Raw genomic sequence first — 26,218 nt, forward strand, 5'->3', positions numbered from 1 at the left:
CCTCGACACCGAACGCCGCCTCCGCGACATCGAACGTCCAGTCCTCGACGACGAGCGTCGACTCCTTCTCGACGCCGACCGCTTTCTTGAGGTCCTCGACGTCGAGGATCCCCTCGACGCGACCGACTTCTCGACGCCGACCGGTGGTATCGCTTCGATGGCGAGCGCCGACGCCTGCCGCTCTCCCTCAGACGTCTATGGTTCGACGCTGACGTCGACGACGAAGAATCCGTCGACTGTGATCTCGACGGCGGCCTACCCAGGCCCTTCGACGTCGATCCTCCACGCCGTCTCGACCCAGAGCCCTGGGGAGATGGGGAACACACCGTTGTCATCCCTCTCGACGTCGTCGTCGATGCAATCGACGCCGACGGAGACCAGGACCGTTTGCTGGGCTTCCTGCCTCTGGGGAGCCCCCCAGAGGCCTCAGCAGGGGCAGAGGGAGCCTTCCAACCCTGCCCAGACCCACCTGCAGCCGTCTTTCCTCTAGACCTTGCAGCCTGCTCTTCAGCCTTTCCCTCAGGGTCCTTGCTGAAAAGGTCTGGCAGATGTCACATTCCTCAGGGGCATGTGCAGCAGGGAGGATGCAGACGTCGTGTGGATCGGACTTGGACTTCTTCCTTCCACATTCTGGGCACTTGTCGAAGAGAGCAGGCATTTTAGAGCCCTAAAAAGCCTGAACAAATACACAGAAGTGAAGAAAAACACCAAGCTCACAAACTGAAACACTTTTAGACACCAAAAGTGTACAGAAATCCAATAAACCCTTGAAAAGGGAGAGCTCAATGCTCCAGGGTCCTGCTAGCAGGAGCCGGAAAAAAGAACTGAAAGTAAAAGGGACCTGCAGTGCATTCTGGAATACTGTGAAGTTCTGGAAAGTTCTCTTAATGGCACAGTATCCTGTTCTGAGCCACATAATGGCAGCCTATGGGGCTTGTCTGTCCATGTCTTCCTCTCTATCATTCCAGAGGGGTTTTGCTGCTAAAGAAAGGGAAATCTGGACAGACTTTGCTGTCTGTGGATTTTTTGGTGGAATTTCTAGTTGAAGTACTGGACAGTGTAGCCTGGTGATATAGGCTGCATTTTCTGTCTTTAATTCTCTCTTAAGTGTCTGTGCAGGTCTGCATTTTTCGACACCTTAAGAGATTATTTTTGATTGCTACGGGGTCCACGCATATGGGCAGGACTATTCTGGGGTCCACGCACATGGGCGGGACTATTCACTATATTAGGACTATACACAGAGATCCCCTACTAAAACACTACCTTTCCGGTATGTTATCCTTCCAGATTCACATGCTGTTAAAATACTTCCCCACTGATTGCTCCCCCCAGCCGCAGATAGAGATCCTAACCATACGAAATTGCAAAGGATCCCACGCGGGAGAACTTGCATGGTTGTCACGTTTTGTGCAGTTAAATTAAACACTCACCACTTGGTGGCTTTGGTCGCGGAGGCACGTTCTTCTTGGGTGGAAGGGCTGGGGTGTCCTGCTTGCTCCTGAAGGGATCCTCTGTAAATCCAGGGCCAGCAAAGGAGGAGGCGAAAGGGTCGGAAGCAGGCGGCTAAAGACAGACAGAGATAAATAAAGCCATGCTTCAAAACTGAGGCTACAGATTAAACATGGGAGGGAAAGCATGTGTCAGAGGAGCCCAAGGCTTGGCTAAATATTATCAATAAACTGCTAAACCCTCATGTATGGAATTACTGCAGTAACAGCAGAAAAGACTAAATATCTGGTATGGCACACGTTATGCCACCACACCCCTCTCCTCGCTCCGTGCTGTACAGTGGAGGGTAACTAAACCTACATTCTTACTGGGGGTGAATTACATCCTTAATTTATTAGACGGAGAAAGTAACCCCTCTATTTCAATTTTCAAGCACCATGATTTATGCAAGTGCCTTATTCCATAAATAGATTATATGAGAAGAAAAGCCAAAGGCAAACAAGCATTGGAAAAACCAACTTATCACACCATTTGACAGCCAATGCAGTCCTATTGGCTTTGTGAATGATGCATTTTGACACTACTGTTCAGCATCCCAAAAAATATCAAATAAAAAGGCGATTAGACTTGTACAAGTGCATGCATCATAAAGCTCTAGTTGTTGACTATGACCTTATACTTTCATTTTCATTCGGTGTAATGATTACCAAATTAATATTTTTAATTCATTTTTAGACTAAATGAATGCTCAAAAATGAATCTTTACTTAACCATTTTTTCTGTTACATCCGTTTACTGAAGTTCCTTTATAGCATACTGGGTTGCCCTTGTGTTTCTTAGTAGTTGTGAAGCTATAGTGGCTTTACCTAATGACCTATGCACATGCATGCGTCAGCCAAGCAGGCACCCACGCAGCCCAATGTGGCCGTTATTTACTTTTTTAAATTCACAGTAGCAAGATGGCAAACAATAGAGTTCTTATACCTGATCAACATGGGTAGGATTACGTCTGAAACAATATTACAATTTCCTTTTGAGAGACCTTGAATAAACGTTGTTCTCCACGAGCGTCAGTGCATACTACACATGGTAAGCCTGCAGGGACTTCTAAACTAATTCTGTCTGGACCAGAGACTCTGATTATGCTTCTGTTTCTATGCTTTATTTTTCCAGCACCAATCAAAAACCTAAAACATTACATTTCCCAAGAATATCCACTGTCACACGCAGCAATCTTAGAGCCCACGGCCCTATATAACTCCAGAACGCCATCTTATTTCCTCTTTCTTTGCTCGATCGCAGCGAGTTAAATGTTTTAATCGCTTTCTTAATATGTTGGTCATATATTGGATGGGTTTTAAATAAGGTTGTTTACATATTGCACTGTATTAGACAGTGGGTGAGTGCATGTTAAGTTGCCGTTGACTGTGCTGTTTGCTGCTGCTTTTCTTATTTTAACGGCATGGTGTGATTGCTCGTCTTTCGAGTTTCCTGCAAGGGAGCGATTCAGCCTCCCCACCGACCGGCATGGCCCTGCGCATCTATCTAGTTGAGTGGGAGCGAGGACGCACGGGCTGACTTAGCCACAGTCCTCTTTATATTATTCACGGGCATATCGAACACACATGCGTTTTCTTCCCCATGCGGTCAGCTCACTGTAGCGAGGATAATTAGAAAGCGTAGGCTGCACGTAAAACTTCACCAGTGCAATTTAATCCCTCTTCACATTTATTCAAGGGGGCTGACATTTTTAAAGGCTTCTACCGCCTTGAGTGATGCAGGCTGCTCCATTCACATTTTGAGATTGTTACTGCCTGCCTGGTGCCCAGAGATTCTTGGGGCGCGCTCCCTCCTGAAACTCTTCTGTTAAAAAGCTATACATTTTTATTCCTGAAGTGCACACTTGTCTGCTTGCAGACTGAAACGTATGATACTCCTAATGAAGGGGAGATGGATCAATAGTATGATGACCCTTCAACAGTCCTTGAAACGCTATTTGGTGGAAGCACTGGATGCTGGTGTACAGCAGTCGTTAAAGAAAGCCCTAGTGAGGGCTCTAGGTCCTTTAACTCGGCATCTCCATGGCTATGCTGGCCAACAACGTTGGAATTCTGCCTCCCCCCTCCATTCTGCTGCTTTTGAGAAGCTTGTGGATTCCCTATTGGGAGATCATGCGTACAGTGCTCCGCCTAATGGGGCCTCTTCCCTGTCACAGACTACAGACTCCTCTAATTCAGATTGCTCTGGGCATGACGAAGAGCCAGTCCCCAGCAAATATAAACACAAAACACATCACAAAGAGTCCTCGAAACAATCAAAAGGACTGGATGTTTAGCTGACAGAGATAAATCAGCTTTTCTCCACCTCCTGGCTTCCCCTGCAAGAAGAGGGGAACCATGCCCAGTCCCATATTCGCCAGGGTTTCATCAAGGACGTCAGGGTGCGACTTTGGTCGGAGCGCCTCAGCCCGGATCTCCCCAGTAAGGTGACAAACTCCAGAGGTAGAGCCCACCCTGGTTACTTTTCTTAAAAAGTATTTGAGAGGGGGGGCATGGCTTGGCGCCAGCCAATATAGCTGTGCCTTAGAGAAGCTCCGCGGCAGCCTTCCCGTACCCTAAGATATCTGACCCTAAATCAGCCCGATCGGTAATGCCTGGGATCCTCAGGGTGTCCACATAGACGACAGGCTGGGCCAAAGTATGGGAGCAGACCCAGTCGCCATCTAGAGGGCCGGGCGGCAGCAACACCTGCAGCGGCGGGACGCGGTTTATCATCGGAGGCAGGAAGGAGCCCTTTCCCAGAGGAAGCGGAGGGCGGCAGGCTCGCAAGTGGGCTAAAGCCAATGCCAGAGAACCGGGAGCAAACCCAGTCGCCACCCGAAAGACCGGACGACAGCGAGGCCCGCAGTGACGGGTCGCTTTCTGCATTGTCCCAGGGAGGAGAACCCTCCTTGAGGTAGCGGAAGATGGCGAGTCTGTGAAGGGGCTGTGGCGGAGAGACCAGCCGTCCAAGCATTACATTTACATAATGATTGTCCAGAGGGAAGGGTCTGGGAGCGGACCCAGTTGCCACATGGGGGGCCAGACAACAGAGAAACCTGTAGAAGAGAGTCACAGCCCTGCATCGGCACCGGAGAGGAGACCCCAACATCAAGGTAACAGAGAATGGTGGAACGGTGAGCGGACAGAAGCAGAGGGTCCCGCCACCCAAACACAGCCACCACATAACATCTGGCCATTGACCGACGTCTGGGGGCGGGCCTGGAAGTTGTGAGGTTTGCGGCGGTGGACAGCGGCCTTACATCGGCACTGGGGAGGTGACCCTCGCCCAGAGGAAGGAGAGGACGGCGGGCCATGAGTAGTCTGCCCGAACACCACAGAGCCCTACATAATGCGGGACCATCGCAGGAGGCCCGGGAGTCGACCCAATCTGAGGCCCGGAGGAATAGAGGACCAGAAGACACCGTGGCCCGCCGCTGAGTATCACGGCCTAATGTCGGAGCTGGAGAGGGGAAACAACCCCCTCCCCCCCTTCACTGAGACGGTGGAGAATTGTGGAGCTGCGCGAAGAGGGTCCAGACACCCTCAGGGTGAACACATAGGAAGGAGTGCCAGTGCGTGAAAATCGCTGCCCGGGAGTGTGCAGGGGCCAAGACTAATGCACTGGGCTGCCAGATATCGCTGGGGCACACTAGTAACAAAGGAAACATCCATCAGCGACAGACGAAGGGCCCCTCGGGACTCGGCGAGGAAGGAGGATACAACGCTGGACGGCTGCATACAGACGTCCCCAACGAACAAGTAAGGACATTGGCTGTCTTACCCTCCTTTTTCCTACCGGAAACAGCTGGCTTTAGAGCAGGGGGCAAAAATGACCAGCCACGTGAGCCCTAAGAACACACAACACGTGGGGGCTCGGAATGCCCCACTGAAGAAAAGGCCGAATCGGGCCATAGAGGAATCACTGCCAGTAACAATATAAACAAAGTAGTGCATGACCATGGGTGTGTGTGTGTGTGTGTTGGGGGGGGGGGGTCACGCGACAGGAGCCAATAGATACTACTTGCCAACAATAGAGAGGGGGCAAACTGAGGGGGCACTGAGCAACCTACACTTGCCTACCTTGGCCCCGCCCGGAGAAGCCACGCAATGCTGCCCAAGGGTGATCCCCCGCAGCAGAATAATAAACTAGACAAGTACACAGTGCCCAAAACCGCTATGGCAGAGAGCACGACCATGCAGGGGAGTCACTGTACCTAAGCAGAACTATCACTTGGGGCGATCATGGCTGCTATTCAAGTGTTGGGAATGACCCGAGAAACAAAAATGGACAAAGTCACAATTGAGGTCAATCTGCTGAGGGCAGATATGAACATAAATTCAGAAAAAGTCACCACAGCTGAGACTCATAGGCGGACTAAAAGCCACCACCAAGAGAATGGAAGCACAAACACAGCAGCAAAAAAGCATGGCAGCAAAACTAAAAGACCAGGAGGGGGGGCCCGGAGGAACAACATAAGGGTGGTTGGAGTACCAGAGGGGGCAGAAGGCCCCAGAATACACCTCTTTCTGGAAGACCTTATACTTAAATACCTTCACCCAAGCATATGTCAAACTACTTCTCTGTGGAAAGAGCCCACAGATCACCAGTGCCCAAGGCGAAACCAGGGACCCCGCCTTGACCTATCATAGCCCAGATCCTAAACTTTCGGGACCAAGATGCCATCCTGCAAACAGCTCGACTGAAGGGAGATTTGTCCTACGAAAACGCAACCGTCCATTTCTTCCCGGACTTTACCCTCATGGTCTAAAGCAGTGGTCTTCAAACTTTTTTATTCCGCGCCCCCCCCTGTGTAGAAAAACAATTCGCCGGGCCCCCCCTCAAAATATTTCACAATTATTTTATTTAACTGGCAATGTTTAAATATGTCTAGACTTATTTAAACATTGCAGCTAAGTTCTGTCACTGTTTTAGAAATGCAAACAAATACATGATTTCCAAACATACTATTCCGGTGAGGCAGGCCTTACTAATGTGCAAAGGATCCAGTGTGGTTATTCAAAATGGCAGTGTGGGTCTTGGAGAAAATTTGAAGTCCCTTCCCTTTTGACACCTTCTCCCAGCCAGGATTTAAATGACAAAGGATGTGAATGATGGCCCATTACAGAGCGCTTACTGCTGCTCATCTTTTTAGGCTGAAAACAAAGCATAATGTTTCTTTTGGCCAGAGCCTGGCGCCCCCCCTGAGATCACTCGAGGCCCCCCTAGGGGGGCCGGCCCCCCAGTTTGAAGACCTCTGGTTTAAAGCCAAAGATGCACATTTGATGAGGTTAAACGCGAATTGGGGGCTGAAAACTTCAAATATGTAATGCTATTCCCAGCCAAATTAAGGGTGTTGGACAATTGCAAGGCGCAGAATTTTACATCTCCTGATGAAATATGGGACTGTCTCGAGAGAGGACGAGTGGCTAGCCAGTCGGCACATCTGGGATGCGATCAACGTCAGGAGGACTGGAGGAACACCTCCCCCCGGGATCTCCGCATGGAACAGGAGGATGTGGGCCCAATGGTAGTGACTGGCAGACCAAGTAAGACTTGAAGGAGAGAGGCTGAGACTAGGGGCTGTCTCCCCTCGGTGGAGAAAAGGTCTTGAACGTGCATCCGGCAGTAGCACCTTGGTCTGTGGAGGGTACGCTATGTCTTCCTACAGGTATGGAACACATGAGAGGGAGGTGCATGACTGCACCTCTTTAAAGGACACACGTCGAGGACACGGACAATAAACGGGATGCGGTGGGCCTACGGCCTGGCTATGAGAGGGGGAACCAGTCAACCACTCAGGTTATAGACTACAGTTTATTGGGGTGATAGGCGCTCCGCAATTTGGGGATGTGGGTAGTTGTGAACATACAATGCAGGGTTGCAGGGAGGGGGGTTCAGGGCAGGGTTATAGTTATAAAAGTTCAAGTTTTTTGCGATCCACTCGTAGATTCACTATTCCAAGCATGGTACAGGGGGCAGCTTTTGAGGAAGGGAGCATGGGGGAGGGCGGGAGGGTGGGTACGGAGAACTCACATGCATCTATGGATACACAACCTATGAAAATACTGAAGATTCTGTCATGGAATGTGAATGGGCTGGGGGACAAGATTAAGTGAACAGTGGTCATGCAATATTTGAATAGGCATTCCCCCGACATTGTCTTTCTGCACGAGACACACCTGGTTATTCAGCAATTGTTTGAAATCAAATTTTATTCCTACCAAAGGATGGTAGATCTAGCCCAATGCATTTCGGGTGAACCCTTCTTCAGGAAAAATGATGTCACTGTTCCGACATTAGAAGAGTATCCTGTGAAGGATGACTAATACAGTATCTTTCACACAGTCGGTTTCGGTTGGGCCACCCAAGGCTGTGGGCGTCGGGTGCAGGGGTGTTTTGGGCATCGGGTTTTCTTACCAGCTCAGGTCGCGGTCAGGGGGATCGTCCAGAAAGGGGCTGAAAGCTTCGCTTGGAGATTCGAGGCAGGTCAGAGACCACCAGATCTCAGGTCAGGATCGCCGTGGAGACCTCCTCATGGTGTTGGGCCACTCTAACTTGGGCCCTGGGGGTTGGGTGCAGACTTGCGGTTTTTGAATGGGTCAGAGTCTGTTGGTGAGCAAATCCGGTGCTCACGGAAGACAAAGTCTTGGGTTTGGGATGGAGAACAGGTCCTTCGGGTTTTTGAGGCTGCTAGCTGCAGGACACAACAGGATTTCGCTGGAGCAGGTTCGAGGTGCGGACAGGCGGGTAGGACTGGGGCCAAGTCAGTGGGCGTCCTCTTCATAGTTGCAGCACAGCTTCTTATGTCATTCTTCTTCTGGTCGGTTCTTGTCTGAAGAGGCAAGGTTCGGGGTGGCCCCTAAATACTAGTTCTAGGGGCATTACAAGTAAGTGAAGGTTGGGACCAATGGGTCCCTTCCTTGGAGTGGGTACACCCCCTATTATGCCACCCTCCATTGGAAGGGGGGCAAATGCCTCCCTCTGGTTGGTTGGGTAACTCCATCTCCAAACTCCCAGCACCATATACTCTTAATGGCATTATTGCACTTACAATGTCTAAGAATTGGCTTAGACACCATAGGGGTACAGGGCTCATGCACCTGTACCCTCACCACTGGTATAGCGCACCCAGCTAGAGGGGTGGCTGATCTATGCAGTGGGTTGTAGGCATGGCATCCAGGGATGTGTGCCATGTCGACTCTTCACTTTGTTCTGCATCAAAACACGCAGCCTGCAAACGCACTGTGTGTGTGTGCGGTGTGTGTGTGTGTAATGGTACAGGGCCTCTATGGGTGGCACAATAAGTGCTGCAGCCCTTAAAGGCCTTCCCTGGCCACAGTGCCCTTGGTACCTATGCTACCATTTACAAGCGACTGACCTGTGGCCAAAGAGTGCCAATTGGGTTTTGTCTTAATGCAGTTTTAGGGAAAGAACATAGGCCCTGGGTACCTGTTTAGAAGGAACCCAGGGCACACTTAGTCAAAATACATCAGCAATTTGGCAAAAAGTGGGGGCACCCATGCATAAAAGGACACTTTCTTTCACCAGACAACAAGTATTTATTGCGCAAGCAGTTGTATGCAAAATTGACAATGCTTTTATGTTTAATTTTCTGCAAGTGAGTGATTGATGTTAGAGCTCTAGATCTTTCCACCATAGTGTTCTCTCCAGAAGGTGTCTCCATTACTATTACCAGGAGGACAAAAACGAACTATTCTTCTCAGATCGTGGGTGTGATCAATTGTGGTATTTCGGAGCGATGAACAGTTCATCTGGGCAAAAAAAGAGGACACATGATGTTTTGGAGTTATATAGGGCTTTGGGCTTTATGACTGCTGCATGTGACTGTGGGTACTCTTGGGAAAGGTAGTGTTTTAAATTTTGAGTGGCTGCTGAAAAAATAAAGCATAGAAAAAGAAGCATAATCCTCGCCTCCGTATTCTTAATAGAGGTGAAAATTCTTATTGCGAATGGTAGAAAATTTTTTCTTCTAAATGGGTTCAAGGAGGGAGAGATTCGGGTTTTGAAACCACACTGCAAACAATACGTTCACCACTCAGGGAAGCGCAGCCCTGCAAAGAACAACGGCTCAGGGTTTACAGGCAGAACAAACGGTGTCTAAGTCTGAAACTGGCAGTTGCAGAGGCACACAGCAAAACTTATTTCCCCAGACTACACATAACGATACCTGTCAACCATATCTTCTCTGGAAGCGCCACCTACCCGTCCTTTGTGAGTTACTTTCTAGTGATGTAATGCAAAGCAGTGATGCCTCACGTTTTATTAAAGGGGTACTTGTACTTGAACTATGCTTTGAGTTGCAAGTAGAATTTTCAATGCATAAAAAGCAATCTCTGTAAAGACATACAGTAAATTGAGGCTGCTCTGTATTTAAAAAGATAAACTGGCTGTGCAGCTTTAATATGATTTGTAGTTTATGGTAAAGTATAATATACTTTAAAGTATAAACTGACTGGAGATTTGATGTGGCAAAAACAAGCGTCTGCTTTTAGTGGAGAATGCTGCCACCCAGTGTCAGAGATATGAATGGAGACACATTAAACTAAACAAATACTCCTAATGTTCAATGGTCCCCAAACATAATTTATAGGATGGATTAAGTGAATCTTAAGGGGTCAAAGCACTTATGCCTCGTGTCAAAATTTCTTGACATGTGCCCTAGAGACAATCTGCAGGATTAGGGACTGCTCCTTGGATTACATCACTGAAAGAAAGCCCTTCTGGAAGGGAGTCCTGCTGAAAAGCTGTTGCATACCCACAAACTTGTAGGTGAGGAGGTCCTAACCTACCTGGAAAACTATCCGTGAGAAAAACATGAATAAGGCACTCTCCAAAGTCGGAAATAGAATGGCAACACACCCATATTTAATGTGGAGTAGAGGAAGCAAGTTTTCACATACTGCTTTTGCAAATGTCAGCCATCCGCAGACCAGGGGGTCAAAATATAGTGGCCCTTTGAGTATGCTTGTAAATCTACAATTTGTGGAGATTTCTATGGCATATTCACTGGAATTCTGCGAATTGTTGAAAATGTGTGCATTTGTGCAAGTCACAGGAAGTAGGTCTTTCCCATTTTCTGTGACTCTGGACAGGTGCATTTATTTATTTGATTTGAGGGGGGCAGAGATGTACAACTGCAGAACAAATTGACTGTATGTCTCTTTCCATTAGGAAACACTACCCACATGTGCAGGAGATATGCAAGCTGTGTTCATGGTACGTACCCGCGACATCTGGCTGAAATCTGCAAAGCCCTGATTGGAAGTAAAGGTGTCGCTTCCGAAGGGGTCTACCGTTCCAAAGGGATCTGTAAAAAGAGACAGTGAAGTGGTCAGTTCTGAGCAACACCACACTACCATTACACAAGAAAAATTCATTATTTGCCTATGGTCCGGGTCTGAGAGGCAAAAGAAGAGAGCAGTACAGCAGGCATGTGCAACATCTTGTGCAGCGTGCATCGGCTGATGTTAAAATGGCATCTGATGCACGGAGTCCCGTCAATGTTGATGGTTTGGAGACGGAGGTCCATACGTTTGGAGAAGAACTTGCATTTCGAGACTAGCTTCCCACTGCCTTGATTACTATTGGCACACACGTCATATAGTGCCGCCTCTGTAGTCGCTCTTTCTCAGTAACCACAACACTACACCGTTGGCTGCAGAATGCTCCAAGAGAGCATGCTCAGAGGGCCCCTGCCTTTCAGGACGGCAGGTGTCTTCACAACCATGTGGAGGCTCCTGAATGCAGAGTAAATATGATGAATACAGTACAGATTCTCCACATCTTCAGAGATTTGTCACTTCCTTAGGACCCTTACTAAACCTCCTACAATTAACATTATTGTCATCTAAATTAGTTAGAACAACTACATTAACATGTACATTCATTTGTACTCCTGATCCTCTTAAGGATATTGACTGATCAAGTAGGGAGGGCAGTCTCTTTCTTTATGAAGCCTGTATCGCTATTATATTTATTTTTAAATGTGTTATACTCTTAAAAATAAATGAAATACATATTTAAAACAAAAAAGAAAGAAAAACCATGTGGAGACATAATCTATGCGAAATTTACAGGTCACAGCATCAGAACCTCGGGTAGATCTAACATTTGTGTTCTAAATTTAAAACTACAACGAGTGGTATATGGTATCTGCTTCTGCTATTCAGCTTGCTCCAGAGGGCACAATGTATTAGGCGAGAAACGGATTAAAGACGGGTGATCTGCACATGATGACACAAGTTCATCAAATTGAGAAGCTGGTACTAGAATTCACGTCTACAAGATCCATATGCAGCAGGCTACCTACTAACCTTGATTTCTCGCCAATCTAGGGTTCATTAGATGCATTTTCAGGTTTGTTTCCAACAGTGCTATCTAAATATGAGGTTGTTTCTTCCCAGACTGCAGCTTCAGAAATGTACCCTTCTCTTTTAAACACACTCAGAATCTGACCAAGACATAGCCGTCAGTGTCCTGGAAAGGACCAGATGGTGGATAGAAAGTGCCAAGAAGTAAAGAGTGAAATCTTACCTGGTCCTTTTGAAGACTGATTGGAGGATGAGAAGGGGTCGCTGCTGTCGAAGGGATCCGACTTGGCAACAAAAGGAAAAGGGATGTTATTTTTAACACAGATTGTTACTGAGCATCAAACACAAGATGAAAAAACGACAACTAAACTGCAACACAGTGACCTCAGCAGACTTCAGACAAGAGAAAATTAGATGCAAAACTCAAGTCGCCCATTGTTTGTATTAGAGGTGAAAAAATATGGAAGCCATTTAAAATAGAAATGACGCCTGATAGTTAAAAAACAGGATTAAATGCGGCATGCCAAATTACCTAGTTGGTAGCACTTCTTCAACTGACAAATCATGGAGGCTCCACCATGCACATAAAACTGGGTTGGTTATTGACAATTTAATAAACCTGGGAAAAATGTAGGAGAGACCACAGCTCTACTCATTTTAATAACAACCAATTAATAAAAGTAAAAATACCTGACAGGACTAATAGCTTCTCAAATACTTTGCTCATTGATAATAATATACATAGAAAAGAAGAAGTTGAGGAAACAAACTATTGGACAACGAATGAAGGCCAACATTTAGAGAATGCACCCGTCTTCGCTCAGCGAACTATCAAACAATTTTCGGTGCCATATATCACGGCCTGAGCTGCATACAAGTTAAGAAGCTGCAGTACAAACGCTTTCATTGGAACATAAAAGACCAACAAAGAATAAGATGGCGTGTGCACAGCCTCTGTTGAACAGACTCTAAGAACTATAAGATACGTTGAACCATAGATGTCAAGTCCTGACATGTAATGTGAAAGAAGGGATTGCATGAAAAAGTTCACCCTAATTTTTAAAAGGGTATTGGGAGATATTCAGGACTAACCTATCCAGTACAAAAGTTAAATAGACAAATGGAGTATCAAGCTAAATGGTTTGATTGACCCATAACATCAAGAAGTCTATTGAAGGAGTCTTTCAATACATGCAGCTCAGTCCACCCAACATTAATGACGAGGTACTGAATGAACATGAGCTTGGCCAACACCATTCGGATCTCTGTTTCCTGTCCAACATGACATAGGAAGGCAACCTTGCATGAAATATTCAGCAGCCCATCTCTAAGATGAAGAAGCAATAGTTTTTCCATTTGCTATATAAGCCACCCTGTGTCCGTTTGAGAAGAACTCACAGGATCAACTTGACTTGATACGTCCAAATTGTGACCTCCCTCTGCACAGAAAACCTGCAACTCCACAGAGTGGTGCAACCATCAGAGGGGTAGGAGACTCAGGAGGCAGTTTTAAAACCAGACAAGAGAGCACAGAACACAGACAGGTAATGTGATTGAAAAAACAAGCTAGGTCTCAGATAAGGTGAAACCATGCTTGAGGCTAGGACAGTGGAAAAAGGGGGCACGTGCCTCAGTTAACAGATGGTTTCATGTGAAATCACGCGTGCTGTAGAGCACCTGCAATGTGCTTGTATATGCATCAGCAGCAGAGCATGTCCTCAACTCGCATTCCCTCTGCTACAGAAGATGTCAAACCTCTGATGGAGGCGGGTAGAAAAGCAGGCGGAACTGCAATAAGAACTGCAGTGACACCATCTTTAAGTACAACTATTCCCACTATCTGCAATCTCGCAGCGGATGTGTATTACCATGATAGTTCTGACTGTTATCTAGTGCTCTAGTTATCTGATGTTTCAAAGTGAAATTGGCTCAGTTTTTTGATAAACTATTCTTCTGCTCTCTGTGCTGCTCAGGCAAATTGATGTGCAAAAGCCCTGACTTTCTCTTTACAAATACACTTTCACTCTACATGCATTAAGTAAATCTAACCTCTATCACATACACATATCACGATAACCAGAGAGAACACTAAAAAAGCATGCACACACTAACCAAACACAATGATGGGTGCTTTTTATCACTTAAATTTGTTGTGCTTGGGCTCTCACATGCCACACAGACTCGCATACATACTAATATCTAGAACTCCAAATACTAGAAAATGCATAAACATCACAGGGACATACACACATACAGAATTATCAAAATACAAAAGTCTGGTATACAAATAACTTGTTACAAACGCATTATTAACACACCGAGACTGAGGAGCATGTGAACACACTGTGGAAAACAGTAAGGAATATGCTACTTACCAGTATGCATCGGTTCTTGGCATGTAGGGCTGCTGACATTCATATCTTGTGCATAGATCGCCGCCTAGTGTTGGGTCCGGATGATTGCACTTGTTGTCTTGGAAGAGTCTTCGAAGTATCACGAGATAGGTGACTCCTCCCCTGGACTACAGTGCGCATGGGTATCTTCTACATCCTCAGATTGTTTTTCACCATTGTGGCAGAGATGGAGATAGTAAAGTAAGAGATGGCCATGTCAGAGATAATGCTGCAGCTGCTACAGGCGCCGGGGAGGAGGGTGGGCGATATGAATGTCAGCAGCCCTACATGCCAAGAACAGATGCATACTGGTAAGTAGCATATTCCGTTCGAGGCATGTGGGCTGCTGAATTCATATCTTGTGCATAGACTGTATAGCAGTATCTCCCCTAGCGGTGGCTACCTGTGCCAGCTGCAGCAGTTTGAAAAAGAGTTTTGAGGACAGCCTGGCCTACAACAGCTTGCTGTTTTGTTTGCACATCTACACAGTAGTGTTTTGTGAAAGTGTGTATGGTGGTACATGTGGCTGCCTTACAGATACCTTCAAGAGGAATATTTCCTAGGAAAGCCATGGATGCCCCCATTTTCCTTGTGGAGTGTGCTCTTGGGGGACGGTTAAAGTGTGTTTTGCCTTTTGATAGCATATCTGAATTCATTTAACTATCCATCTGGCTATTCCTGATTTTGAAATTGGATTCCCTTTGTGTTGTGGTGCAAAGGCAACTAACAGTTGTTTTGTTTTCATAAAGGATTTAGTTCTGTCCACATAATAAAGTAGAGCTCTCTTTACGTCTAGTGTGTGCAGGGCTCTCTCAGCTACTGACTGTGGATTTTGAAAGAACACTGGCAGTTCTATTGATTGGTTGATATGGAAATTGGATACAACCTTAGGCATGAATTTAGGGTTTGTTCTAAGAACCACCCTGTTGGCATGTACCTGCATGAAAGGCTCTTGAATTGTTAGCGCTTGTAATTCACTCACTCTTCTGAGTGAGGTGATGGCCACCAAGAATGCAACTTTCCACGTTAGGAATTGTAGTTCGCATGAATGTAAAGGTTCGAAAGGAGGGCCCAAGAGTCTGGTAAGTACTATATTGAGATTCCAGACTGGGGAAGGGGGGTGCCTAGGAGGAATCACCCTTTTCAAACCCTCCATGAAGGCTGTGATTGCAGGTATTCTAAACAGTGAAAAGTGTTGCCTGTTTTGAAGGTATGCTGCTATGGCAGCGAGGTGTAGTCGTATTGAAGAGTATGCGAAGTTACATCTTTGTAGATGCAGCAGGTAACATATAATGTTTTGTATTGAAGCGTCCATGGGGTTGATTTGGTTAATGTTGCAGTAAATAACAAATCTCTTCCATTTAGCTGCATAGCACACTTGTGTGGTTGGTCTTTTTCGCCTCCCTAATGATGTTCATGCAATCTGGGGGCAAGTTAAGGTATCCAAACTCTAAGACCCCAGGAGCCAGATCGCTAGGTTAATTTGATTGGGATCTGGGTGTCTGATTTTTCTATGATTCTGAGTTAGAAGATGAGGTGCAAGGCGCAGTCTTTGATGGGGAACTACTGAGAATTCTAGGAACGTCGTATACCCTGGTTGTCTCGCCCATGTGGGAGCAACTAGGATTAGTGTGAAGGAGTGTTGCCGCAGTTTGCGAGCCACCAGCGGGATCAGTGGTGCTGGGGGAAAAGCGTACGCAAATCTGCCTGACCAGTTCATCCATATCGCATTGGCCTGTGACAATGGATGTGGGAACCTGGCGGCAAAGTATTGGCATTTCGAGTTTTCGTTTGTGGCGAACAGGTCTATTTCTGGGTGGCCCCACTCCTCGAAGAATGGCTGAAGAACCTGGGGGTGAATCTCCCATTCGTGTAGTTGCAGGCTGTGCCTGCTGAGCAGGTTGGCAACTTGATTGTCCTTCCCTGGAAGGTGTTCTGCTAGGAGAAAAATGTTTTTTGGAATCGCCCACTTCCATATGCTTTGTGCCAGATGGGACAGCTGTGGAGAGTGCGTTCCTCCCTGTTTCTGGATATAGTACATCGCGGTCATGTTGTCCGTCCGGATCGACACCGTCTTGCTGTACAGGTATTTCTGAAATGCTTTTAGGGCTAGGAATATTGCTAGCAATTCCAGTTGGTTGATATGCACGCTTTTCTGTTTGTTTGTCCAGAGCCCTTGTACTGTATATTGAAGGAGATGGGCTCCCCAGCCTGTCAGTGATGCGTCCGCTGTTAGTACTAGTTGTGGAACCGGCTCTTGGAACAGTCGCCCCTTGGAAAGGTTTTGTGGGTTCCACCGCTGCAGAGAGTTGTGAGTGCGACTGTCTACCAACACTAGGTCTTTTAGTTGTCCTTGAGCCTGGTTCCATTGCCGTGCTAGGCATTCCTGCAATGGGCGCATCTAAAGTCTGGCATGGGGGACAATGAATATGCAGGAGGCCATCATGCCTATGAGTTGCATGAAGACTTGAGCTGGCAAAGAGTGTTTTGGCAGGAATTTGCGAATGAGTATCTGCATACTGGCTATCCTCGCCGAGTTTGGATATGCCTTTGCCACTGAGGTGTTTATGGTGGCTCCCTGGCACTGCTGTGTATGGGACGGTTGCAAATATGATTTTATGTAGTTGATTGAGAAGCCTAAGCTGTGTAGCAACTGGATCGTCTGAGACGTGTGTGCTGCACATTGTTGGTACGATTTTGCTTGTATTAGCCAATCGTCCAGGTAAGGGTACACATGGACGTGCTGCCTCCTGAGATGTGCTGCCACTGTCGCTAAGCATTTTGTAAACACTCTTGGAGCCGCGGTAACCCCGAAGGGCAAAACCTTGAATTGGTAGTGTTGACCTTCTATTGTGAACCTGAGGTATTTTCTGTGGGCTGGATGGATGGGTATGTGGAAATACGCATCTTTGAGGTGTTGCTAGGAAGTCTTCTTGTTGTAGCAACGGTAGCACTTGTTGTAGTGTTATCATATGAAAATGCCCCGACAGTATGTATTGATTTAGGGGTCTGAGGTCCAATATTGGTCTGAGAGAGCCGTCCTTCTTGGGAATAAGGAAATATAGGTAGTATACTCCTGTCCCTTGCTGTTGGAAAGGGACTTGCTCTATGGCCCCCTTTTCTAGCATGCAGTTCACCTCTTGTTGTAACAGGGTGATGTGTTCTTTGGACATTCGACAATGTCTGTGTGGTATGTTTGGTGGTGTAGAAGTCAGTTCTAGGCAGTAGCGAGACTGGATAATTTCTCTCACCCACCTGTCTGTGGTAATACCGTTCCAGACAGGTAGGAACTGTTGGAGTCTGCCTCCGACCGGTGTTAAGTGGTCTGGAGGTAGCGTAATAGAGTCACTGTTTTGAGGCAGTGGAGGCTCTGGTGTTATTGCCTCCACGTCCTCTTCCCTTGGTATTGTTACCTCTGTAACCTCCTCTGGTTGTGTTTTTGGTAAAGGAACCTTGTGTGTTACTTTTGTATGAGGCCGTTGTTTGTGAGGTATTTCCTCATGTATTCGCTCTGTACGAGGAGCGACGAAAGGAGCCTCTATGTTGCTGAAATTGCAATGCTCCCATTGATTTTGCCGTCTCTGTGTCCTTTTTCATTTTATCCAAAATGGTGTCGGCAGCAGGGCCAAATAGAAAATCCTGATTAACAAGCTGGTTAAGAATGGTGGACTCCACCTCATTTTTAAAACCAGAAATACGCAGCCATGCATGTCTGCGGAGTAGGACGCTATTGTTGATTGACCTAGCTGCAGTGTCTGCTGCGTCAAGCGTGCATTTGATGGAGGCGTTTGTTATGAATTTTCCCTCCTGTATGAGATCCTGGGCTTGTGCTTTGAAAGGCTCAGGTAGGTGTTGCATTAGGGTTTCTAGCTGGTCGTAATGCGCCCTGTCGTAACGAGCCAGTAGAGCTTGTGTATTAGCGATCCTCCACGAGTTGGAGGCTTGTGCTGCTACTCATTTCCCTGATGCCTCTAGTATTTTTGACTCCTTGTCAGGGGGAGGTGCTTCCCCAGTGGTTTGGGAGTTGGCTCTTTTACGTGCGTTGGCCACTACCAGGGAATCAAGTGGTAACTGCCCTTTGATGTAAGTAGGGTCTGCCCTATACTTTTTTTCTATTTTGGGCTTGATTACTCGTGCCCTGGCTGTATCCTTAAATATGTCAGGTGCATGTTTCAGAACTCCCTTTAACATGGGAAGCGTTTTGACACTTTTTTCTGATGTAGGGAAGGTGTCAAACAAGAAGTCTTCCTCAACAGGGTCGTTATGCATATCTACATTGTGGAACTGTGCAGCCCTGTCTATAAGTTGATTAAAAACTACGGTGTCATCAGTAGGTGACGGCTTAGTAGGATGAGAGGATATATCAGGGATGGGATGGGTGTTGTAAGGGTCAGTTGGCTCTTCCCACGGTTCCTCTTGTGGTTCAGGATCCTGTGGGAAGTCATATTGAGGCTGTGGCTCATCCCCTGTGTTACCTTCATTGTCCCCGTGTTGAGAAGGAGAGTAGGGATTAAAAGGAGTAGTAGGCATGATAGGTTGAAAAGGAATGAAGGGTCTAGAGGGAGAAGTCCCAAAGTCTTTTCTCTTCAGTGGAATAGGGGACTGAGGTTCAAAGTCCAAAGGCCTCTTTTTCCTATGCAGGATGGTAACTTTACCAGTCTCTGGATTGATGTATTTTTTTGCTTGGTCGTCAGAGGGATCTGGGTGGAAGAGTTCTTCCTCAACAGTCCTAGGTGGAGTGTTCGACTTTGGTTTGTCGACGACTTTTGGCTTAGTAGCCAATTTTTTCGGCTCGAGGCCTTTTTTCGGGTCGACCGGGACTTTCGGCTCGACGCGTTTTTTGTGCTCCGTAGGCTTCTTCGGAGGAGTGTCCTTTTCCGAATCGATGTTCCTTTTCGGATCGACTGGGGACTTTGGCTTTTTTGGATGAGTGTCCTTTCCCGAGTCGATTGTATTTTTCGGATCGACTGGTGTTTTCGGAGCCGGTGTCTTCGGTCCGACAGGTTGTTCTGTCCTCGACGAGGGTTTAGGTACTGCGCCTTTTGCCGGGTCGACGGATTTTGGTGCCGAAGGCTTGTTTGGGTCGGCGACCTTTTTTGGTTTGGCGCCCTTTGGTTGTGTGCCCTTGTTCGGTTCGACAACCACTTTTGGCTCGACAAGTTTGGGCTGCGCTGCCTTCTTGGGGTCGACTGTCTTTTTCGGCTCGACGCTCTTTGGCTGTGCGGCCGTTTTCGGATCGACGCCCTTCAGGTCGACGATCTTCTTTGGCTCTGCAACCTTCTTTGGGATGATGTTACTGGGCCCTGGTGTTTCGGAAGGTTTCAGTTTCGGTTTCCAAGCCGAGCCGGATGGCGGGGCAAGCAAAACTTTTTTCTGATCTTGGCTAAGGGCCTTAGGCGATGCCTTGACTGGAGCCGTTGGTAACGGGGGTAGATGGTGTCGGGGGCAGGGTACTCACAGTTTGCCCCGGTGGGATGTCGTCATCGGAGTCCGAGTAGTCCTCGACCGCGACGATCACTAGGTCCTAGTCTGGCGCTTCTTGTAGATCCTGGTCATCATCGAAGATGTTGTCCGGGTCCAGTGCCTGTCGCTGCATTTCTTGCCTGGCGGCACGTTGGTTCCGAATAGTTTTCTTCGATCGAAACTGTGCGCAAGCTGGACAGCTTTCCTCCTTATGGTCTGGGGAAAGGCACTCGTTACATACTGAGTGCTTATCAGTATGTGGGAACTCGGAGTGGCATTGTGGGCACCTTTTAAACGGGCTTCTTTCCATCGACGGTCGGCTCACGTTGCGTCGAAAAGGCCAAACGACCCGCGTCGACGACTGCTTGGAGATGGAAGGCTGGATCGAGTAGAGAGGTACCGATCCAGAACAATACCGTTGAATCGAAGGCCTTTTGGCCTTTAGAAAAGTTTTGTTTTTGATTCCAAAGTTGGAGTATAGGAGTTTGCATCCGAACCAATGGCGGAAAAAAACAATCTGAGGATGGAGAAGATGCCCATGCGCACTGTAGTCCAGTGGAGGAGTCACCTATCTCGTGATACTTCGAAGACTCTTCCAAGACAACAAGTGGAATCATCCGGACCCAACACTAGGCGGCGATCTATGCACAAGATATGAATTCAGCAGCCCACATGCCTCGAACATGTATTTCCCTTGGCTACACTTAGTGCCAGTTTCTTGGGGGCAATGCTCAATTTTTCCACATCACCCATACTCAAAACCTTAATTCAATTATGCACCATTCCTAAAATCGTACGTACAACAACATAGGGCAAATCTTACTGTGACAAAATAACCCTTTAAAATGAATATCCTGTGTTTACATGCAAACAAATAAATGGCACATATCCCTACACTTTGGATATCCAAGGAAATTAATACTGGGAACCTACGCTGCTGAAGACATGGATGTGTGAGAGGGTGACACATAAGTTGTGTTACTATTCGCAAGAGGAGCCTCAAGTGCAAAGACAATTCCTGGTTAGACAGTGAGGATGGAGATCTATGTCAGTTACAGATCTGACTTTGTATGTAGAATCTAAAAATACAGAGTTTGCCTGTGCTTATTTTGCCAGTAATAGAGACAAAAGGCAGGATTTTACATATTGGTTATCAACTAGTTGGATGTTCCAACCTGAGTAGCATATTATTTTGCCGGCAACACAGCAAAAATTGTACTTTGTTCAAAAATAAAAATATTTACATTTTTTGCAAAAAAACATTCCTTTTTCATCTAGGCCAGGAAGAAGCCTGCCTACCAAGTGTAGGACATATGCAAAAGGAACAATTGAAGGACGGAATGCTGAACAATGCAAACATTCACCCCCAGTCACAAGGATCTGGGTTTAATCCATCATTCTTTTGCTCACTAAACCACCCCAGGTTGGACCCAGCCATATGCAAATCAGTCTTGACCCTGTGCCTCATGGGAAAAGTCCAGTTCAGGCTGGACTGTTCCCATGAGGCACAGGGTCAAGCCTGATTTGCATATGGCTGGGTTCAAACTGGAATGGCATGGTGAGCAAACAAAACATGGATTTAGGCCCAGATCTCTGTACTGGGGTGAATGTATGACATTGTTTTGCCTTCTATCCATCAACTGTTGTTTTTGGAGGAAGCATCCAATGGATTTTCTAACTCAGAAATAATGTGAATTTGCTACATTCAGTTACAGTCTAAGCATTATATTTCATCTCCAAAGAGGGGTGCAGGAATGTGGATATTCAGCAGAAACCTTTTGATATACCTTGTTTCCACTACAGTATCTGTGAAGATTACCTTACGTTATGAAAACCTAGACAAGCACAAGCTGGACCCAACTTTTATCATCGTTGTCACTCTAGAAAACTTTAACATCAATGGTACTGTCATCTCTATAATGTAAGAGCGCTGTGAAGTGGCTGCAAAGCTAAGTGTTAGTGGAAAACAGTGACAGTGCAGAAAAACTTATCTTGGTGTCACGTTGGAGGATTGAATTTAGACCATCTCACAGAAGCTTGAAAAAAATAAATTTTAAAAAGTACCCTATCAGAGAAAGGGATTAACAAATCAAACAAGATGCTCTTTCGGGTAGATACTCTTTCTAATCACATATTCATCCCCTTTAGAATATATGATTCTACCTGGATCTGAAAAATTCTCCTAGCAACAACTGGAGCACCGTGCTACCCTAGAAGTGACCAAGCATAAGCCACATATAGGCGCCACCTCTATGCACTGACGTCTCATTCTTAATCTTTTTTCTAACACAGAGATGTAGATCATTGAATACAAACTGTAAGTGACAGAGTGCCAAAATCTGAGGTGGACGTCATCATGAAGGACGGGATTCACAAGGTGCAGCTCCTAATTTATACTTTCAACAATCCAATCATGGACAAGAAAAGAAAGATACAAACTAATGAAACTGCTGGTATGCACCACCAAAGGCTTGTGTAAGAAATAGGAAACGAATCAAGAATAGCTATCTTCTTGAAACCTAGCCACATAAGAAATAATTGCTCAGTTACATGTTTTCACAGAAATGCAGTTAATGTTTGGAAAAGCAAACCGAAGTTTTCCCCTGTCCATATAGCATCACTTTCCGTTCTTCAGTCATTGGTGCAGTCTGCACACTTCTATACTCTTCCATGCAATTAAATAGATAAAGCTGTGAAATAAGCCTTTTGTACACAAAATATTCTACAAACTTGCACTAGGAATCTGAGCACAACCACAACCTGTTACATTTATGGTCCAAAAAAAGAGTGAGACGATGGTTGTGTCAGTAGCAAAAAAAGGAATGGGCCTGACAAAAGACCGCCTCAAGACATATGTCTAAAGTGTATACTTATTTGTGAAAAGACAAATTGTTCTCAGGTCCGCAGCATGCAGTTCTCTCCCCACACAAAACTTTCTAAATTAGCCACATAAGCAAAGGAATTATCTGCAACAGATAGAAGATTAAAGGCTTGCATTAGTAAATATGGTATGCAGCCTTCGAAGAGCTTGCACACACTGAGTTAAACAGGAAGTAATCTAAGAGGGGCGAATACTTGAATGCTATATCAAGCACCGTCCAAACACAGTCAACTGTCTAACTCTAGTTTAAGCTGCCAATTCCTCTTCCACACTCAACGACTTACCTTTAAGGAGAGCGTTAAGGAGAGTGTGGGGTTTTTTGTAAATGGGTCCGTCGTAAATGGATCGCTCTTTGCAGGCTTCTTAAATACATCTTCTGGAGCAGAATTGTGGAATGGATCACTTTCTTTGAATGGGTCATCTCCGAAAGGATCTTTAAAAAAAGTAAGACAGGCCCAGGGTCTTAACAATCTTTCGCATGAATGAATAAAAACAGTTACAAGGCACACACAATTAATTGATTGATTGATTGATTGACAATGGGTCGAACCAGTGCATCAGGGCATGTTCGGTAAACTCCAAACACATGGATTGTAGTCACTAGAGAGGGGAGGGGAAAGAGGGAGTAGCCTAATGATTATACTCATAAAACCACTTTTAAATGAGGGCAACAGAAAGACCTTTCAGCACCTCCAGGACAGTCATCTGGTATGGTCGACAACACAAGAGATGCTAACCAAGAATTGAAGTCTAGAATACGAAGCATTCCATACATCTAGTATTGTCACCATCCACTTAAACTAACATCACTAACATGTGGCTATTTGTGCTCTGTGCACTGATGTTGTCAGGGTTGCTCTCGCTACAGCGGTAACGAGGAGCAGTGTGCAGCAGCGTAGCATAGATAAACGAGTTACTTACCTTCGGTAACAATGTATCTGGTAGAGACACAGTCTAGCCCAGTTACATGGGGTCTCATGTCTTATCCTTCACCATCAAAAACCTGACATGGGCAACAACCCGCTACTCTCTGTGCAATGGCTCTTTTGCTTGGCTGATGGCCTTCAGATACACATATGAAAGTGATGAGTAAAGTTGACCATGCTTGCATTGGATATTACTGCATGCTGACAATGGTAAAATGATAGCGGCCAGCCCGGATGGGTTGTAGGCCAATAACTGTGTAAATTGAAAGGTACAATAAAGGTTTTTTAAAAAAAATAAAAAAAATAAAAAAAGTTGACCATGCTATAAATTATGATTCTTAATATCATTCTTTTTATGACTGGCCATTTTAGATTCTGATTTTGAACGGACCCAAATGTGCTTACGGCTCTGATTACAGTGTTATATCTTTATTATTCTCTAAGTCTCACTTATAAACCTGATTACAGAAAAAAAAACAAATCTGGCCCAATATTATAGTGCGTCAACCTTGCCCTAACTAAAACCAACAAGATGATATTCTGAGCCAAAACACTAGATGATAGAATTATGCACAAAGGCAGACAATAATAACAGTCACCATAGAAAATCTTTGCATACAAAAACAGGCAATCACTCTTTGAGAAGACTGCATACAACACAACAGAAGAGACTTCATGGAATACTGCTCGCTTTGAAAACAAGGCCTCCTTTCTGCAGATATTGTTGGAGCCACTTACTGCCTTTGAATGGATCCGCTCCTTTGAAGGGATCGGTCTTAAATGGATCTTCCGCCTGGAATGGGTCTGCATGGATCTCTGGAGTGTTATTAGTCATCGGCACAGCTTTATTCTTGAAGGGATCCTCCTACGAACCACAAATAAAAGACAAGCAACCCACATTTAATTAAAACTGAGCGAATATAATATTAATCAGATCAAAACATATTTGTGCTTTTCTAACAAGCAGTAAAGAATGTTACCTTTGTTTGACACATTCTTTTGGTTGCAGACTTTCAGTCCCCTGCTTTAAAACGTTATTCAAACAATGAATTTAAAACATGGGATGAATTGATTAATATGTTCTTGAAAGCAAATAGTGTAAACGTTTCTAAGTATAATAAAAAGATAGTGTAGTAGCAGTACAAGATGCTTTTTTTTCTTTTTCAGACATTTTTTTTAAAAAATTCCAAAAAAGTCATCTTTTGATAGTTTGATTCACAGTGGAGGCCTGCACGGATCGAGGAAAGTTAAAGGGGTTTAAAAAAGAAAGAAAAAAAGTATCTGATCGCCGCATCTCTCCTCTGCCGTCTCTCCCCTGGAGCCGGAACAGGAAGCACCCAGGTTCCCCTGAGCCAATCAACGCTGTGATGCAGCGTTGTGATTGGTCCGAGCGCCGTCAGGGAATGGGAACCTGGGCATGTTCTCCATGCAGGCTGCATGGATTACATGCAAAGTGCGCATGACGGTTTGGGCAGCCCGGGAGGGCCGGACAAACATTAATACGCACTTGGAGTGGGCAAACCACTCCTTTCCCTGCTCCTCTGTCATCGAAGCAGCCCCGCCACAAACCTGCAGCGGCAGGAAAATATGAAATAATAGCCTAGGGTTGTTATCATTTTATGTTTCCTTTATTTCATTGCTGCAGAGTAGTGGGGCGACGCTCCTCCGCCGCTGATTCAAAACAAAGAGAGCCTGACCTACAAACATGAGCACGGCTGAGAAAATAGCACTGAAATACAGTTAGCATGAAACAAATTGCATCTACTGTTTTGTTAGAAGGGGGCTTTAGAATGTACAAGGTCACAGAGGCACTGATAAATCAGGGCTGGCAAATGCAACAGGCTTGGCATTTTTATAGCCACTCTCGGGTGAGTGCCGATCTGAATGGGGCACATGTTGTAGCAGTGAAATCCTTGCATGATATTTGTAGTACTGCAGTGGATGTAATTTGAGAGTTGAGGTGGCTGTAATTATTTGTTTTCTGTTACTGTCACTCCCTCTGTTGGGCGGGAGGCCCCGGTCTAGGGCCAAGGACTCCCAGGTGTTGTCCCACCTGTGGATTTACAAGAAGGTGCCAAAAATAACTTTTTATGGCAATTGACAGTCCTTGCTATCAAAGGGTGAGATGAGGTAGGGCTGCGCTTTGCTAAGAGACCGCTACCATCTTAGATTTGTAGTGCAGGGGACTCAGGAAAACAACCTGAGCCATAATTTCTCACCCAAAGCAGAATGTTTTGTACACTGTTAGGCGAGTAGGATTGATGACTCCTTATGGACCGATCACCTTTGTTTACGCGCACCTATCAATAGCAAATCAGCCTGCACCTTCAAGACCCACTACACTGACCTGATTTAGCATGGAACAAATGTGTGGATTAGAAGAGTTTCCTTCTTAAGGCTCAACTGGAAGAGCTGTCCTAGACATGAAGCCCTGCTTTGAGAACTTGCCAAACCAGCTGTAGGAGACAGTTCCCTGAACAGTACTATAGAAATATTGGGGTTTAGGTCTGCTGTGGAAAGTCAGATCAGAATGCGGGAGAACTTTCTTCCTGAAGATTGTGGTCCCAGAAGCAGAGAATGCCTTAAACCAGAGGCAGAAGTCTGGGCTTTTGGGAACTTCTCCATGAACTGCTGAGCAACCACGAGAGCTGGGTTCACTGATATTACACAAGTGGAATCCAAAACCAAGAACTACAAGGAATTCTATTTTTTCACAAAGTTCCATTATGT

General features: G+C 45.9%; 1 protein-coding gene across 7 annotated transcripts in view; it reads right to left on the reverse strand.

The window, feature by feature from the left end:
* The window catches only part of EPS15L1 (epidermal growth factor receptor pathway substrate 15 like 1), a 303,568-nt gene that overhangs the window by 143,455 nt on the left and 133,895 nt on the right, over positions 1-26,218 (reverse strand). For all 7 annotated transcript variants that reach the window (XM_086946920.1, XM_086946917.1, XM_086946921.1 and 4 more), the window contains 5 exons: positions 24,227-24,353; positions 22,847-22,995; positions 12,049-12,109; positions 10,740-10,822; positions 1,434-1,566 (listed from right to left, as the gene is read on the reverse strand). In XM_086946920.1, coding sequence (XP_086803046.1) covers positions 1,434-1,566; positions 10,740-10,822; positions 12,049-12,109; positions 22,847-22,995; positions 24,227-24,353 — 553 coding nt within the window. The remainder of the gene's footprint in view (positions 1-1,433; positions 1,567-10,739; positions 10,823-12,048; positions 12,110-22,846; positions 22,996-24,226; positions 24,354-26,218) is intronic.

The sequence above is a fragment of the Lissotriton vulgaris genome, chromosome 12 (assembly GCF_964263255.1).
Source record: "Lissotriton vulgaris chromosome 12, aLisVul1.2, whole genome shotgun sequence".
Taxonomy (NCBI): domain Eukaryota; kingdom Metazoa; phylum Chordata; class Amphibia; order Caudata; family Salamandridae; genus Lissotriton; species Lissotriton vulgaris.